We start from the raw sequence: 14846 nt of genomic DNA on the forward strand, positions 1-14846 counted from the left end.
CGTCAGTACAGGTAGATCGGTACCCGTCAGTACAGGTAGATCGGTACCCGTCAGTACAGGTAGATCGGTACCCGTCAGTACAAGTAGATCGGTACCCGTCAGTACAGGTAGATCGGTACTCGTCAGTACAGGTAGATCGGTACTCGTCAGTACAGGTAGATCGGTACTCGTCAGTACAGGTAGATCGGTGCTCGTCAGTACAGGTAGATCGGTACCCGTCAATACAGGTAGATCGGTACCCGTCAGTACAGGTAGATCGGTACTTGTCAGTACAGATAGATCGGTACCCGTCAGTACAGGTAGATCGGTACTTGTCAGTACAGATAGATCGGTACTCGTCAGTACAGGTAGATCGGTACCCGTCAGTACAGGGAGATCGGTACTCGTCAGTACAGGTAGATCGGTACTCGTGAGGACCAAACAAACGCTGAACCTGCTCGATACGTCAAAGGGGATGTTGTATTGTCAAGACCCCACAGGTCCAACGATCAACACAAACATCCTCAGGCGGTTTGATAATGTTTTCTAATTTAACCGGATTAGTCCATAAATAGGTTTATATCTTCAATGTCTTCACATCGGATTAGTCCATAAATAGATTTATACCTTCAATGTCTTCACATCGGATTAGTCCATAAACAGGTTTATACCTTCAATGTCTTCACATCGGATTAGTCCATAAACAGGTTTATAACTTCAATGTATTTACATCGGATTATTCCATAAATAGATTTATACCTTGAATGTATTTATATCGGATTATTCCATTTATAGATTTATACCTTCAATGTATTTACATTGGATTATTCCATAAATAGATTTATACCTTGAATGCATTTACATTGGATTATTCCATAAATAGATTTATAGCTTGAATGTATTTACATCGGATTAGTCCATAAATAGATTTATTCCTTGAATGTATTTACATCGGATTATTCCATAAATAGATTTATTCCTTGAATGTATTTACATTGGAAAATTCCATAAATAGATTTATACCTTGAATGTATTTGCTAATCTTGCCATTTGATTATTCCATAAATAGGTTTATACCTTGAATGTATTTACATTGGATTATTCCATAAATAGATTTATACCTTGAATGTATTTATATTGGATTATTCCATAAATAGATTTATACCTTGAATGTATTTATATTGGATTATTCCATAAATAGATTTATACTTTGAATGTCTCTATATTGAATTATTCCATATATTTATACCTTTTAATGTCTTTACATAGTCTTTGCATCAGATTATTCCATATACATATTTAAATCTTGAATGTCTTTACATCGGATGACGCCATATTAAAGTAGATTTATATCTTCAACAAGACGACCTGTGAACCCATTGGGTTCCCGTTGTGACAGCGGTTGATGAAAAAAATCATTTCAAGAAAAAAGAAAAGATAGCTCCAGCAAACTATACCGCTGAGGTTGTTTGCATTGATCAAATTCTCCCGAAGAGTACTTGACTGAATCGGGAATTGATTTTTTAAATCATTATTTCGTTGCCCGATTTGAACGAAACTTGATACTGCACACTGCAGGAGAACGGTGAGGAAGATGGGCTGAAAATTTTTGCACTGTCGTGTACCGTTTTGGCTGTGTTTCAGGAGCATACATACAGACATACATACAATATGAGAGTTTTAGTAATATATAGATGTATTTACACTGGTTTATTACAAAAATAGATTTATACCTTCAATGTATTTACATTGGATTATTCCAAAAACAGGTTTATACCTTCAATGTCTTTGCATCCTTTGTTTTGATGCGTTGTTGTTGTTGTTTTTTGTATTCCTTTTTCAGAAGATCGTGTGGAAGATGTAACACAAATTCGGAAAAAACACCCAAATAAAGTTCCTGTGAGTTTATCATTTTACCTTTTTTACTGAGTCACACATGCAAGTAATCTTTTGTACAAGAAGTAAATGTATTGGCGCTGTTTGTTTTATTTAGTTTTTATTCTGAATATATTATTTATATTATTGTGGTTACTCTTGCAGAACCTACAAACTTAATTTGTAGACTCTGCAAAAGGTCATTTAAAAAAAAAAATTTAAATACCTTGTTGAAGTGTTCAAGTAAATTGTATGCATTCTGTACTAATTAGAACCTCAGATCGTTTTAAAACCAGAAAAAGGTAACTTGTGTGTGGAGATCTTGGGTTTTTCTTTTTATAGCTCTGGCTGTGTTTGAAGAGGACAACATGAAATTCCATACTCACAAACCCAAGGTTCTTTGTTCGATTGAGCTCCAAGTCCAACCAGCAGTCAGGCATAGTCCAAAGTTGAGTTGATCATCAAGATAAAAAATAAACACCACACAATACGAATACACTAGCATGAGCACAGTACACTCACCTCAATGCAAGAGACTCTTCTCTCCACCTCGCTCCCTGACTCTTCTCTCCCACTTGGATAGACAGGTCACAAACATTCCCAAAAGCCCCTCTCTGGAACCCGTTTGTAAATACAAAATGAAGCCAGAAACTAATTAAAACCATGAGTTTGTTCCTTATCTAGAACCAACAAGAACTTACTGAACTTTCTAAAGGCTGTAAAATCCATCTGTGATATTGATATTTATACCTGGCACCCTTTTACTCTACTCAATTTTTTACAATCAACATCTAGCATCAATAAACAATGCAGTCATACATGTGAAACAATTTATTCCTTATCAGGGAATAACGTGGGTCCAAGTTATATTTGGTGACCCACAAAGAGGTAGAGAAGAGTCTGGGACGAACCTGGGGCCAAATTATATTTGGTGACCCACAAAGCTTGGGCTGTCCATCCCAATGGCAGACTTTGATGGTCTGGCTGTGAGGCAGGCTGCAGACATCTTGTGGAGCAGCTTTCGGAGGGTGGAAACGTACTCGCAAGTGTCGATCAGGATGTCATCAATATAACTATCAACATTTTCTATATCATTCCCCACACTAGTGCATGTGCAAATGGAGGATGGACTGTTGACATGACAACACGTTCTTTTCAGCAACACGTCCTAGATCCTACCTCAGCATTAATGATGGAAGTGTCACAAGTCTGGGGACAAGGTGATGGTTTTCTAATCGTGTTAAATGTTTTTGTTTTTTTGGTATACAGTCGAGCTTGGTTCGTCTCACAGCTCGGTCGAGGCTCTTGGAAAAGCTAGTACCAGAATGGAATGGAACAAAATGGAAAGGGGAAACTCCAACAGCAGGATAGAAGTGAGAAAGAGATGAAGGGGAGGGGAAAAGGAACCATGGGGGTGAACAAGCCACACAAGCTGAATGAAACACAGTAAGAAGAGGAAGGGGAAAGTCGGAATGCAACAGAAAAGGAACAAACCAACCGACAACTAACAAAGAAAAGAGATGAGGGAGAGAAAAGGGGGGGAGGGGGAATCAAAATGACCAGCAAAAGGGAATGCTTGGGAATGGGGTTATTTGGGATAGAAGACATGAGTATAGATGGGGGTTGACATGAGGTGGTGGTGGAATTTAACACGGTGATCAGTTTTGTGAGGCAGGCCAATGGTATGGGCTGCCATTCCAGATGACCGAAGAACTGATCTTGTCATCATTTGGAGGGGTGTGATGACGTGTCAGATGCAGGGATGAAATCATTATACCTGTAGTCATCACTCTGGTGTGATAGCAAGGTCCCAACTTCATCTTTATGGGGAACCACACAACAACACCTTGTACATGTTAATGGTGCACTTCAAGACGACGTCATTCCCGTGGACTTGCCTGTACAATCTCTGCATTTGCATCTGATCGAACATACTGGGTCATCCTCGGGAGGGGTTTTTTGTGATCACCAAGTCCACCCAAAGTTTCACTTGAACTTAGCTGTTGTGCCTGAATCGATGCAACCCATTTCCATCTTGACCACCAATCATGTGATTGTTATGTTCTATGTCGGATTTTACTCACACGTGCTTTTCTTCTGGCAAATGTTCTTGTTAACAATTTAATTTTGACTTTTATTGATTTCATTTTCTCTTTTCTTCCCCTTTGTTAAAAGGTGATCATTGAGCGTTACATGGGAGAGAGACAACTACCACAGCTTGATAAAATCAAATTCCTTGTTCCTGATCATGTAAACATGAGTGATGTGGTAAAGATCATTAGGTGAGTTCGTTAGTTAGTTTATTTTTTCGTTCTAATATTGAATCGCAAACTTGTTATGCACTGACATGCCTTGCATTGTTTACCCAACGAAGACCAAGAAACCCTTCTGTCTTACCCTGCCTGACCATGATTGGTATTGCATTAAATCCTCTGAAACCCCAAACAAAAATAAAGATTTGCACATTGAACACATCGTGAGTGTTTGTCAGTATGACGCTGCAAAAATGGGAAATCATAAAATGCATTTGTTATTTAAAGGACAATTAAAGAACCACAGATTTTTTTTGAAGATTTATTTTCTTTGGGAGTGAAGCTCATGGTAGAGCAAAGTGAAATTGACAGTGGGATAGCAGGGCAACAATTTGACACAACCATCAAGGGGGGAGTAGAGAGAGAGAGAGAGAGAGCAAGAAGAGGGAAGAAACACTGAAACCAGCAAGTAAAAGGCCGAGTTCGGAAAGGTTAATGGGAGTAATAAAGATAACGGGTCAGGATGGGGCATGACACTGGTGGAGATGCACTGCTTGCTTTAAGCTCTGGAGGGAAGAGTGATACAGTACAGCCAGCTTCTGGAAGGTGGTTCCATAGATGGGAGAAGCGTTAGTGACTCAAGCCAAGTTATGCCAAGACTCCAATTCCCATGATATATTTTGGAAGAGAAGTCGTATGTACTGGAATCATGCTTGTTTTCCCCCAAAATTGGTTTGTATTGTACATCAACCTTGAAAACAGGGGATGGGTATCATATGATTTATAGAAATGTGTGTAAGAATAATCTTAGATTTTTTTTGTGTTGGTTATTTTGGACTGCATTTCAGGTAAAGTAACTATCGTTGTTAGTGTACAAAGCCTTAGGTTTGCCTGTGTAGCGTTCCCATCTGAAATTGCTTGTATTGTTGGAAACTCGGGTTAAAATTCCAGATCCTATCAGAATTTATCCATTCTCGATGAATTTTAGATGAAGGGAATTGATCCATGGATCAATCCCTTCTCAATGCATTGATCCATGGACTGCATCTATCAATCCCTCATTGTGGATTTGGGGGCCAGGCGAGGGTTCCAGTTAAGTTGAAACCTTGTTGACTGTTGTAAACGGTAATAACAAGAAAAAGAGCAATCAGAGATTGCAGACCCTCACCAGGACTTGTTTTGTATGGTGTTTGTGTGGTGTTTGTGTCATGGTGTGTTGCGTAATGAAAAAGAGACAACTAGAACTGCCACTTTATAACTGCTGGCAGTGATTACTGGGTACCAAGACGTCCCGCTTTGATGCAACCCCGCTTTAATCGAACACTTTACCCTGATTCATGAGATTTATTATTATTCAATTGAATTCAGAATGGGATTAAAATGAATTCAATTCAAATCAAATGGAAGACCAAATAGGTACAGTCCTGCATTGAAGTAATCAGAAGGAACCCAAACAAGCAAAAAGCAAAGATGAAGTCACCAGGAGTAACCTGGATAGGAATCGGGTTTCAGCTGCTACTACTCTATCCTCAAACCCCTCCAGGCACAGCCAAGTGAGCCTTATTTTTAAAAAAATTAAATTTTTAAAAATGATTCTGGCTGCCAGACCATGCGTCCGATCAGGTTGGAATTTAAAACATGTATTCCGCATCACTATTAGATCATAATTGTGACGTTTCACATTAAGCAGTTCAAGAGAAATAATTAAAAAAAGATATTCGCTAAATCCAATATGGCTGCCAGACCATGTGACTTGTCAATGATTCGTGAATACCCAGGTATCGCCAAGGCTTGGAGAACATGTGTGTGAAGTTTCCCCTCAATCTATCCAGCAGTTCCGGTGAAGAAGATTTTATACGTTTTACGGTAAATCCAATATGGCTGCCAAACCATGTGACCTATGACATCATCTGTGTGAAACTTTTGTTCCTCATGGATAGGTGGTCATACGTGTTAAGTTTTGCCTCAATTTGTTCAGCCATTTCAGAGAAAAAGATTTTTGAAGGTTAAAAAAAAAAAACGCTGCCGAATCACGTCAATGACGTCATCAAAAATATTTCTGTGCATCATTTTATCCCATGATTTTAAAAAATTGGGGGGGGGGGCTTTGTCACCCCCCAAATATGTATTTGTTTTCTTTGCCGAAACCACACATGCAATTTCAATGAAACTTGACCACAACCTTCATCAACTGTGATGTACCTAAGTTTGTTCACCCTATTTCAAAAATCGGGGTCGAGGGGGTTCACGGGGAGGGGGGGGAGTTACCCCCCAAAATAGGTATTTGCAATAACATTGGTTTACTGGTACATTTTGCCATTTTGATTCCATACCATGTTGACTTCCTCCTCAATATCATTATTATACCAGTTGAGCACCCAGGGGTATTGTCCCTATTTTTAGCTCACCTGGAATTCAGTTCTGGGGAATTTATGGGATGGTGCGTTGTCTGTTCGTAAACACTTGCAACTTTTCTTTGAAACTCGTTGATCATATATATGAAGTTTCGCATTGATGTGGTAAGGCGGTCTAGAGGTTTTTTTTGGGGTTTTTTTTAACCCAATATAGATGGTATACCACATGACCTATCCTATGATATCAGTTATCATATAGAAAACATCCCAAAATGCAAAGGTCCGCTTTATACTCAAAAACAAACGACGAAAAGAACGGCTGAAAAGCACGCACACGCACACACTGTTGTGGCCAAAAATATTGGCACCCTTTCACTTTTTTAAAACAATGCACCATTTCTTCCAGAAAATTGTTGAAATTAAAAAATATTTTGGTATCCACAGATGCATTTATTTGGTTTGCAGTGGAACAAACAAAAAAAGCTGAAAAAAATAACTACATCTTAGCTTGTTCCACACAGAAATCCTAAAATGGGCCAGACAATATTATTGGCACCTTTTAGAAGTTGTGAGAAATCATTAAATTTCAAGCATGTGATTCTCCTTTACTTGGGAATTGAACTCACCTGTGGTGAGGTTGCACGTGCCTGCAATATAAAAATCACTTCTTCAACCAGTTTGAACAGAGAAAACGAGTCATTCTGCTGTTTTGTGGCACTGTGTGTACTGCAATGAGCATGGAGAAAAGAAAGAAAACCAGAGGAGGTCAGACACAAGATTATAGCCCTGCATGGACAATCTCAAGGCTACACGTCCATCTCCAGAGATCTTCATGTTCCTGTGTCCACCATAAACAATTATCAGCAAGTTTAAGGCCCATGGCACTGTAGCCAACCTCCCTGGATGTGGCCGCAAGAGAAAACTTCATCGAAGATGATGAAGAAGAAAGCACCTCAATCAACTGCCAAACAGATTCAAGCTGACCTTCAAACACAAGGTATGACAGTTCCAACTCGCACCATCTGTCGCCAACTCAGTGAAAGAGGTTCTATGGAAGGAGACACAGGAGGACTCCACTGCTGAGAGAGACACACACACACACACACACACACACACACACACACACACACACACACGAAAGCCCGACTGGAGTTTGTCAAAACACGCCTGAACAAGCCAAAATCTTTCTGGGAGAATGTCCCGCGGGCAGATTAGACCAAATTCGAGCTTTTTGGTAGAGCACATCATCTCTGTGTTTACAGAAAACAGAATGAAGCCTTCATTCAAAAAGAACACCTTCTCTCCAGTCAAACAAGGAGGAGGTTCAGTGATGTTTTAGGGTTGCTGCGCTGCCTCTGGCAATGGGTGCCTTGAATGTGTGCACGACATCATGAAATCAGGAGATTACAAAGGAGGAATTTTGGAGCGCAATGTTCAACCCAGTGTCAGAAAGTTGGGTCTCCATTGAAGGTTATGGGTCTTGCATCAGGACAATGACCCCAAACACACTTCAAAACACCACAGGAATGGTTCAAGACAAAATGCTGGACTGTTCTGAAGCGGCCAGCAATGAGTCCAGATCTAAATTCCATTGAGGGCGGCGGGGCGTGAGTCACTCGCTCTGAATGATGTGGCAGGCAAAAGCGTCTGCAGTGAGTGAACGATTTGCTCAGAAGGACATAGCACGGTCCCACTCTCGACTGTAAGGCCTTCGGCAAGTGGCTCAAGCACTCATTTAAACACTCCATTTGAATGGTTGATAGGGAACGGTTGGCCAGGCTGTCTCTGCATACCATGTGGAATCCCTTTAACTTTAAAGCTCATCTTCACCGCGTGCGCAGCAGTTAATGAAATATAATTAATTTGTTTAAATAATAACTTTATCCACAAAATAGTTGTAGCTTCATGCAGGACAACCCTGGAGACATCGCAAAGTTCAATAGCCCATGAAATAAGCATTGGAGATAATCCGCCATCTTGCTTGCTCGTCTGTGCACGCGTCACGTGGTTCGGGGTCCGCACAAACGTTATAACTTTTTTTTTTTAAAGCATCTGGATTTCACCAGATTTGCTTTGATTCCCTCTAGAGCACCTCGCGAAACCTCCGAAAATATAGACACAGATCTCGCAGACGCCATGGATAGGCAGTCCCTCTGGGGGACTGGGCACGAGGTCAAGCAGTGAATGCATGAAATCATGTCGCTCAATGAAGCTCGTTAATTTTAGCATGTTCCTAAATTTTTTGTTCACCCAATATAATTCTCCAAACAGAAAAAAAGGTAAGTTTAATGCTTTGGAAATTTCACATTTTCTTGCGCATCGACGGAGAAGGAGGGAACGTAGCCTCGCTTGCTTGAAGGAAATAGGCATGTCGGCTTAGTTATAAGACTCGTTATTTCTTTAAATTATCAGATTTTGACACTTATTTAGTCCGGGCAAGATCTGATCCTCAAAACTGAAATAATATTTCGATGTTATACTTTAAGTAGTCTCGAAGATTACATCGTGGAAAATCTAATTATATAATGCATGAAATCGCTCCAAGTTCCTGATTTGAAAACTAAAGTGCTTACAAAAGTGATGTATGCAGCGATTCATAGTTATGATGAACAGGCATTCGATAATATGTGTGAGGAAAGTAAAAACAACTTTATCGTTTAGAAATCGTTGCGGTCTTTTCCAAGTCAAGGCATGCTTTAGCAGGCCAGAAAACATGGTGGCTTCAAACCCCAGCGAAGTTACCCAGGAAACGCCTGAAGTCCCAGAGAGTGAGTTGGCCGAGGATTGCCTGATGAAGGATATAATTAAATAAGGCCATTCATTACCTTCAAAAGGGGTGTTTTAATTAACCCAAGCACCCAATTTTCACTCTTGCACTTCCTTGGAGTTTTCTTATATACATGCAAAGTTTCAGGCTGCGAGGTTTCATAGTTTTGGAGCTCTGGAGGAGACACACACACATTGATATTTAATATGGAATAGGCAAAGCCTAGAAGCGAACATAGAATTGTTCTTACATTCGCTTCTGACTTTACATAAAACTTGTTCACAACTGTATACTTGCCAACTATACCGTGGTACATGTAAGCGCCGCACAGCTGATGATTTTGATGCAATTTCCGATTACTTCGGCCTGGATTCGGGATCAGCGATCAAATAATGTAAATCACGATTAAAAAATTTTTTTGATCATGCGGGAGATATCTTTATTAAAATTAACTTTGGGACAAAAAATAATTGAATAAATAAATAAATAAACGATCACTTCTGGTCAAGAATAAAAGAAATTAAAAGTTTCCGGAAAGAGTTTCAAAATCACTCCCGGTAATGTTAAATACAAAATAAACACTTCCTGTCATGAAAAAAATCACCTTCGGAAATAGAAAATTAACTTTGGGAAAAACATAATTGAATAAATAAATAAACACTTCCAGTCATGATCTCCCGGCATGCATCATTCCCCATGACAAAACCCGGAAGCAAAAAAAAACCGGAAGCAAAAATGGTCATAGCCAACGACACGGATTCACAATTGCCAGGGTATTGTGTTATTTTTGTTGTTTCCTATTCTCTCATGTGCACGCGTTAAGTAATATTCACAAGATAGAAATAAAACCCAATCGTGTTTATACACCGCACAGCGTTTAACAACAACCGGAAGCAAAAGCTCATAGCTAACGACACGGATTCCAAATAGCCAGGGGCATTGTGTTGTTGTTGTTGTTGTTGTTGTTGTTGTTGTTGTTTCCTATTCTCTCACGTGCACGCGTTAAGTATGAAGCTCATATCGTTCGCAATTAGTGTGTACATGTATATATATATATATATATATATATATATATATATATATATATATATATATATATATATATATATATATATATATATATATATATATATATATATATATATATATATATATATATATATATATATATATATATATAACAGTGGAGGGGAGTGTGGTGTCTGGGGGGAGAGGGATTCAATGATCGGAAGAGCAGCATTAGCTTTATGACAAAATCGCCTGCTGCATTTCCACATAGAAGAAGGGTGAGACGTTCATTCAACAACTCACCTTGAAATCCAGAGCAGATCTTTCCTGCTTGGAGAAGATGGTATCAGATGGCATTCTCTTCCAGAATAATCCCTTCGCTTCGGCATTAAAAACCTGCTCCGGTATAAATCCCTTCGCCTCGATTAGTTCCATTAGCTGCGGTGGGTAGGTTTTTCGCAGCATCATGGTCTGTCGATGCTGCTTTTCCGACTAATTTTACATGATGGAGGTCGAATCCCCTTGAATTTCTCAAACCAGCCCTTGCTGGCATGGAACTTGTGGGTTGCTGTAGTTGAACTGGAGGCTTCGGCTGCCTCGTAGAAATGTTGGTCAATCCGCAATGATTTCTCCCGTCCTACCAGTACATTCAAAGGCACTTTTTCCTGTTTGGTCCTCGATCCAAACATTAAGCGCTTTTCCATCTTTTCAATATGAGGATCACGGGACATGAGAGGATCACATCATCATGAGGGTTTGTGATTTGCGGCTCGTTGGCGCCAACACTTGACCGGATATTTGACTTATTTTCACAGATGTACTGCACAGTCGATTCATTAATCCCCCAATGGTGGACCACAGATGCTGCACTTTCACCTCGAGCCAACCGATCTAACAACTCGATCTTTTTGCCCGTCATAACCTTTCTCTGCCTTTTGGCACAACTAACATTGTCTATCACTTTACTTTTGGACGCCATTGATGCTCAAGATATAAAAGGCTCGTAATGGTAGATAATAGTACATGCATGGGACACAAACGATGACTCCTCTCAGCTCCAAAACTGCAATTGGTCGAAATGAAATCCCGCAATAACAAAATCGGAATACAATAGGTTGCATGCGATTGGTCCAAACCCATGGTATTAGAACCCGCAATATTTGAGGGTTTACTCTAATTCATAATTTTCGAAATGTTTATTGCCGAAATGGTTAATGCCTCCCAGCAAAGCAGAAGTGATTTTTGCTTTCGCCATATATAAGCAGCAAGGATGGTTGATGAAGGTGATATGAACTGACTTTCAAGCAGATGTAAGATGACCCCGAGGAAATTATAGAGTGAATAGAGAAGAATGTTTGTGAAGTACAATTTGGTGTCTTTTCATTAAATACATCAGCAAAGCAACGGGTGCTTGTTAGTCAATCATAATACATGCCAGTGCTCGGTCTTTTTTAATATATTCCCTTGGGCTGTCATATTGTTAGCTGACTGTATGCACCTGATACTTATCTTAGACGTCGGCTGCACCTGAGCCCGAGTCAAGCCTTCTTCCTGTTGGTGAACCAACGCAGCATGGTCAGTGTGTCCATACCCATCTCCCAGATCTATGAGCAGCAGCAAGATGATGATGGCTTCCTCTACGTCACGTACGCATCCCAGGAGACCTTTGGGAAAACGTTTCTTCCTCTCACATAACGATACACCGTTGTCTTTGAACAACCTTTCTCGAGCATGACATCATCATTTTACATAAAATTGTGCACATTATCTTTTTGGTAAGAATGCTTTTCGCAATCTAGTAACTTTAAGGTTTCATCAAAAAACCGACATGTTGACTTTTGTTTCAAGAGGGAGTTGATTTTCACTTTCAAACATTCCACTGTTTGCAAAATGCACAAAATCGGTTACTTTTTAATACTTTTGAGAGACATTGAGTATGTAATATTAATTCTGTTGAAAGAAAATCTCGTATCGTCATTGGAGGCTTAACCTGAGTCGTTAAACATTTAAATGGGAGTTTTTAATTATTCACTCGCTTTCCCATTGGATGATATGGGATTCTCTGTGATTTGATTTTTCTTGCACGATACACATATATTCTTAGGACAAAAGTATGTTTGATTGCAATTTTGAAAGATTTGTGGTTGTTATTATTTGTAATAAATAGTAACCAAAGGGCCTTATACTTGTTATTTGATAAACTTCTGCATTCCTTAAAACACACAAAAAAAGACTACATCCAAGTTGGTTCAGCCATTCAAAAGTGGATATTACAAAAAGTATTTTAGATATTCCACTTTCCATCCTGAATGTTCAAAGCAATTTTTTTTTTATCGTGATCAAACCAAAACATATCCATTACTATATTCATTGTAAACACACTGCTGCTTACCGAAAATGATCGGGCATGTACTTTATTTTATTTTAATGTTTATTCAATTCCCGATGATTGGGGATTTTATACAAATGTTATGCAATACTTTGTTCCAGAAATAAACTAGTTTATTTGAATTGTATTTGTTTCACCAATTATTTGGTTTAATGTCTCGCTAATTACAGAAGAAACAGCCTTGTGTTGCCATGAGGATGCACAAATGGTGCTGGGTTGATGTTGAAATGAGTAAACACTGGAGATGAAGAGTAGAACACTAACTTGATGTGCCGCGCTGTTTGAATGTTATCGATGAACTCACCGAGCTAACTAACAGAATAACATGCATTGTTTCCACCCTTTCCCACACCTTTCCGCACTTTTTCATCTTATCTTGTTTGTACATTACAGCATATTCATGCTTTTCACAGCATGTTCTTAGTTGTAAAAACTGTTTTTAAGTCTGTTGTATCTGATAATTTATTACACAGTTAAGACTGTATTTGTTTCCATGATTGTTTGTTTCCAATGTAATCATCGTATTTTCAGTATTCGGCCTGAAGTATGGGACGAGATCATCCCTTACTTTCTCTCCATTGACCTGGCCCCAAACACGACAGATTAATGTTGGGTAAATTGGGAAGGCAATATACGACGTGAATTTTGAATCAAGCTCGAGCTTTATTCAAACGGTCACCACCTGATCGATCCACATATAACATGTAATTATTGACTGCAATAGAGCAGGTATGAGAATTTGCTAAACATAATTTAAAGAGTACCTGGAAGAAGTTTTTGCTCTCCTCAAAACATTGCGAGCATATAGTTCCTGCTGCACTGATCATAACTGCAAAACAAACAAATGAGTTTATGTTGTCCCCTGGTTACATCCGACAAAACGAGGGGAAAAAAATCACAACATGAAATGGACAAATGATAACCAAATATTACATTTCAAAACTTTATTTGATTGACAACTTGAGAAAAAGACTAAATATAGGAGAAAAAAAATACTTCATAAAAAAGATAATGGGGCACAGGGAGCACAGGAATGACATGACAGACGCAGTCACAGCTTGAAGGGAGATATGGCATCAGAGGACAGGATGGAATTGTACAGGAGGACAAGTGTCAAGCAGGAGGTGGCACAGTCAGGCATGACTAAAAGGAGGAGATTGCAGAAGAAATTGTGCTCGAATAATAAGCCAACACAAAACGGCAAAACTCACAGGAAGGCACAGCTCTCTGTAGGATATGGTGGAGGGCATGGTTCCGTAGGATATGGTGCGTGGGGGAACAACTTCGTAGGACGTGGCGCTTGAAGGCATTGCTCTCTCTGTAGGACATGGTGCAGAAGGGCACTGCTCTCTGGAGGACGTGGCACAGGAAGGTGCTGCTCTCTGGAGGACGTGGCGCAGGAGGGCGCCGCTCTCTCTGGAGGACGTGGCGCAAGAGGGCGCCGCTCTCTCTGGAGGACGTGGTGCAGGAGGGCACCGCTCTCTCTGGAGGACGTGGCGCAGGTGGCGTCGCTCTCTCTGGAGGACGTGGCGCAGGAGGGCGCCGCTCTCTCTGGAGGACGTGGCGCAGGATGGCGCCGCTCTCTCTGGAGGACGTGGCGTAGGAGGGCGCCTCTCTCTCTCTCTCTCTCTCTCTCTCTCTCTCTCTCTCTCTCTCTCTCTCTCTCTCTCTCTCTCTCTCTCTCTCTCTCTCTCTCTCTCTCTCTCTCTCTCTCTCTCTCTCTCTGGGAAGTGGCGCAGGAGGGCATCGCTCTCACTGTAGGACGTGGCGCAGAAGGGCACCGCTCTCTCTGTAGGACTTGGCGCAGGAGGGCACCGCTCTCTCTGTAGGATATGGCGCAGGAGGGCACCACTTTCTCTGTAGGACGTGGCACAGGATGGCACCGCTCTCTCTGTCAGATGTAGCTCAGGAGGGCACTGCTCTTTCTGTAGGACTGGAAGGTATGGGCTCGGAAGAGGGAGACTGGCTCTGGAGCTTGAATTTGCTTCATTTTACCTCTTTCGATTTACATTATCTGGTTGGATTTATTTCATTTTCATTGTTTGGGTTTATTTTACCTACAAGTCTGCAGATTATATTCTGAATACAGAAAATTGTGAAATACAGCATTCATAAATAATCATGAGTGTGAAGTGTTTAATCTGTATTTAGCAAACATAAGTTATTGGAGGCAATATAATGGCTTATCTCAAACTTGAGTTGTTCTGTCATGTTCTGTTTCT

General features: G+C 40.2%; 1 protein-coding gene across 1 annotated transcript in view; it reads left to right on the top strand.

Moving 5' to 3' along the window:
- LOC147017763 (microtubule-associated protein 1 light chain 3 alpha-like) overlaps positions 1-12746 on the top strand; it is a 13334-nt gene extending 588 nt beyond the window's left edge. Inside the window, exons 2-4 of the mRNA XM_085847651.1 lie at positions 1823-1878; positions 4030-4136; positions 11750-12746. Coding sequence (XP_085703777.1) covers positions 1823-1878; positions 4030-4136; positions 11750-11930 — 344 coding nt within the window. The 3' untranslated portion in view covers positions 11931-12746. The remainder of the gene's footprint in view (positions 1-1822; positions 1879-4029; positions 4137-11749) is intronic.
- The last annotated feature ends 2100 nt before the right edge of the window (positions 12747-14846 follow it).

The sequence above is a fragment of the Eptatretus burgeri genome, chromosome 11, assembly GCF_056783735.1.
Source record: "Eptatretus burgeri isolate ZD-2024b chromosome 11, Ebu_testis_v1, whole genome shotgun sequence".
Taxonomy (NCBI): Eukaryota; Metazoa; Chordata; class Myxini; order Myxiniformes; family Myxinidae; genus Eptatretus; species Eptatretus burgeri.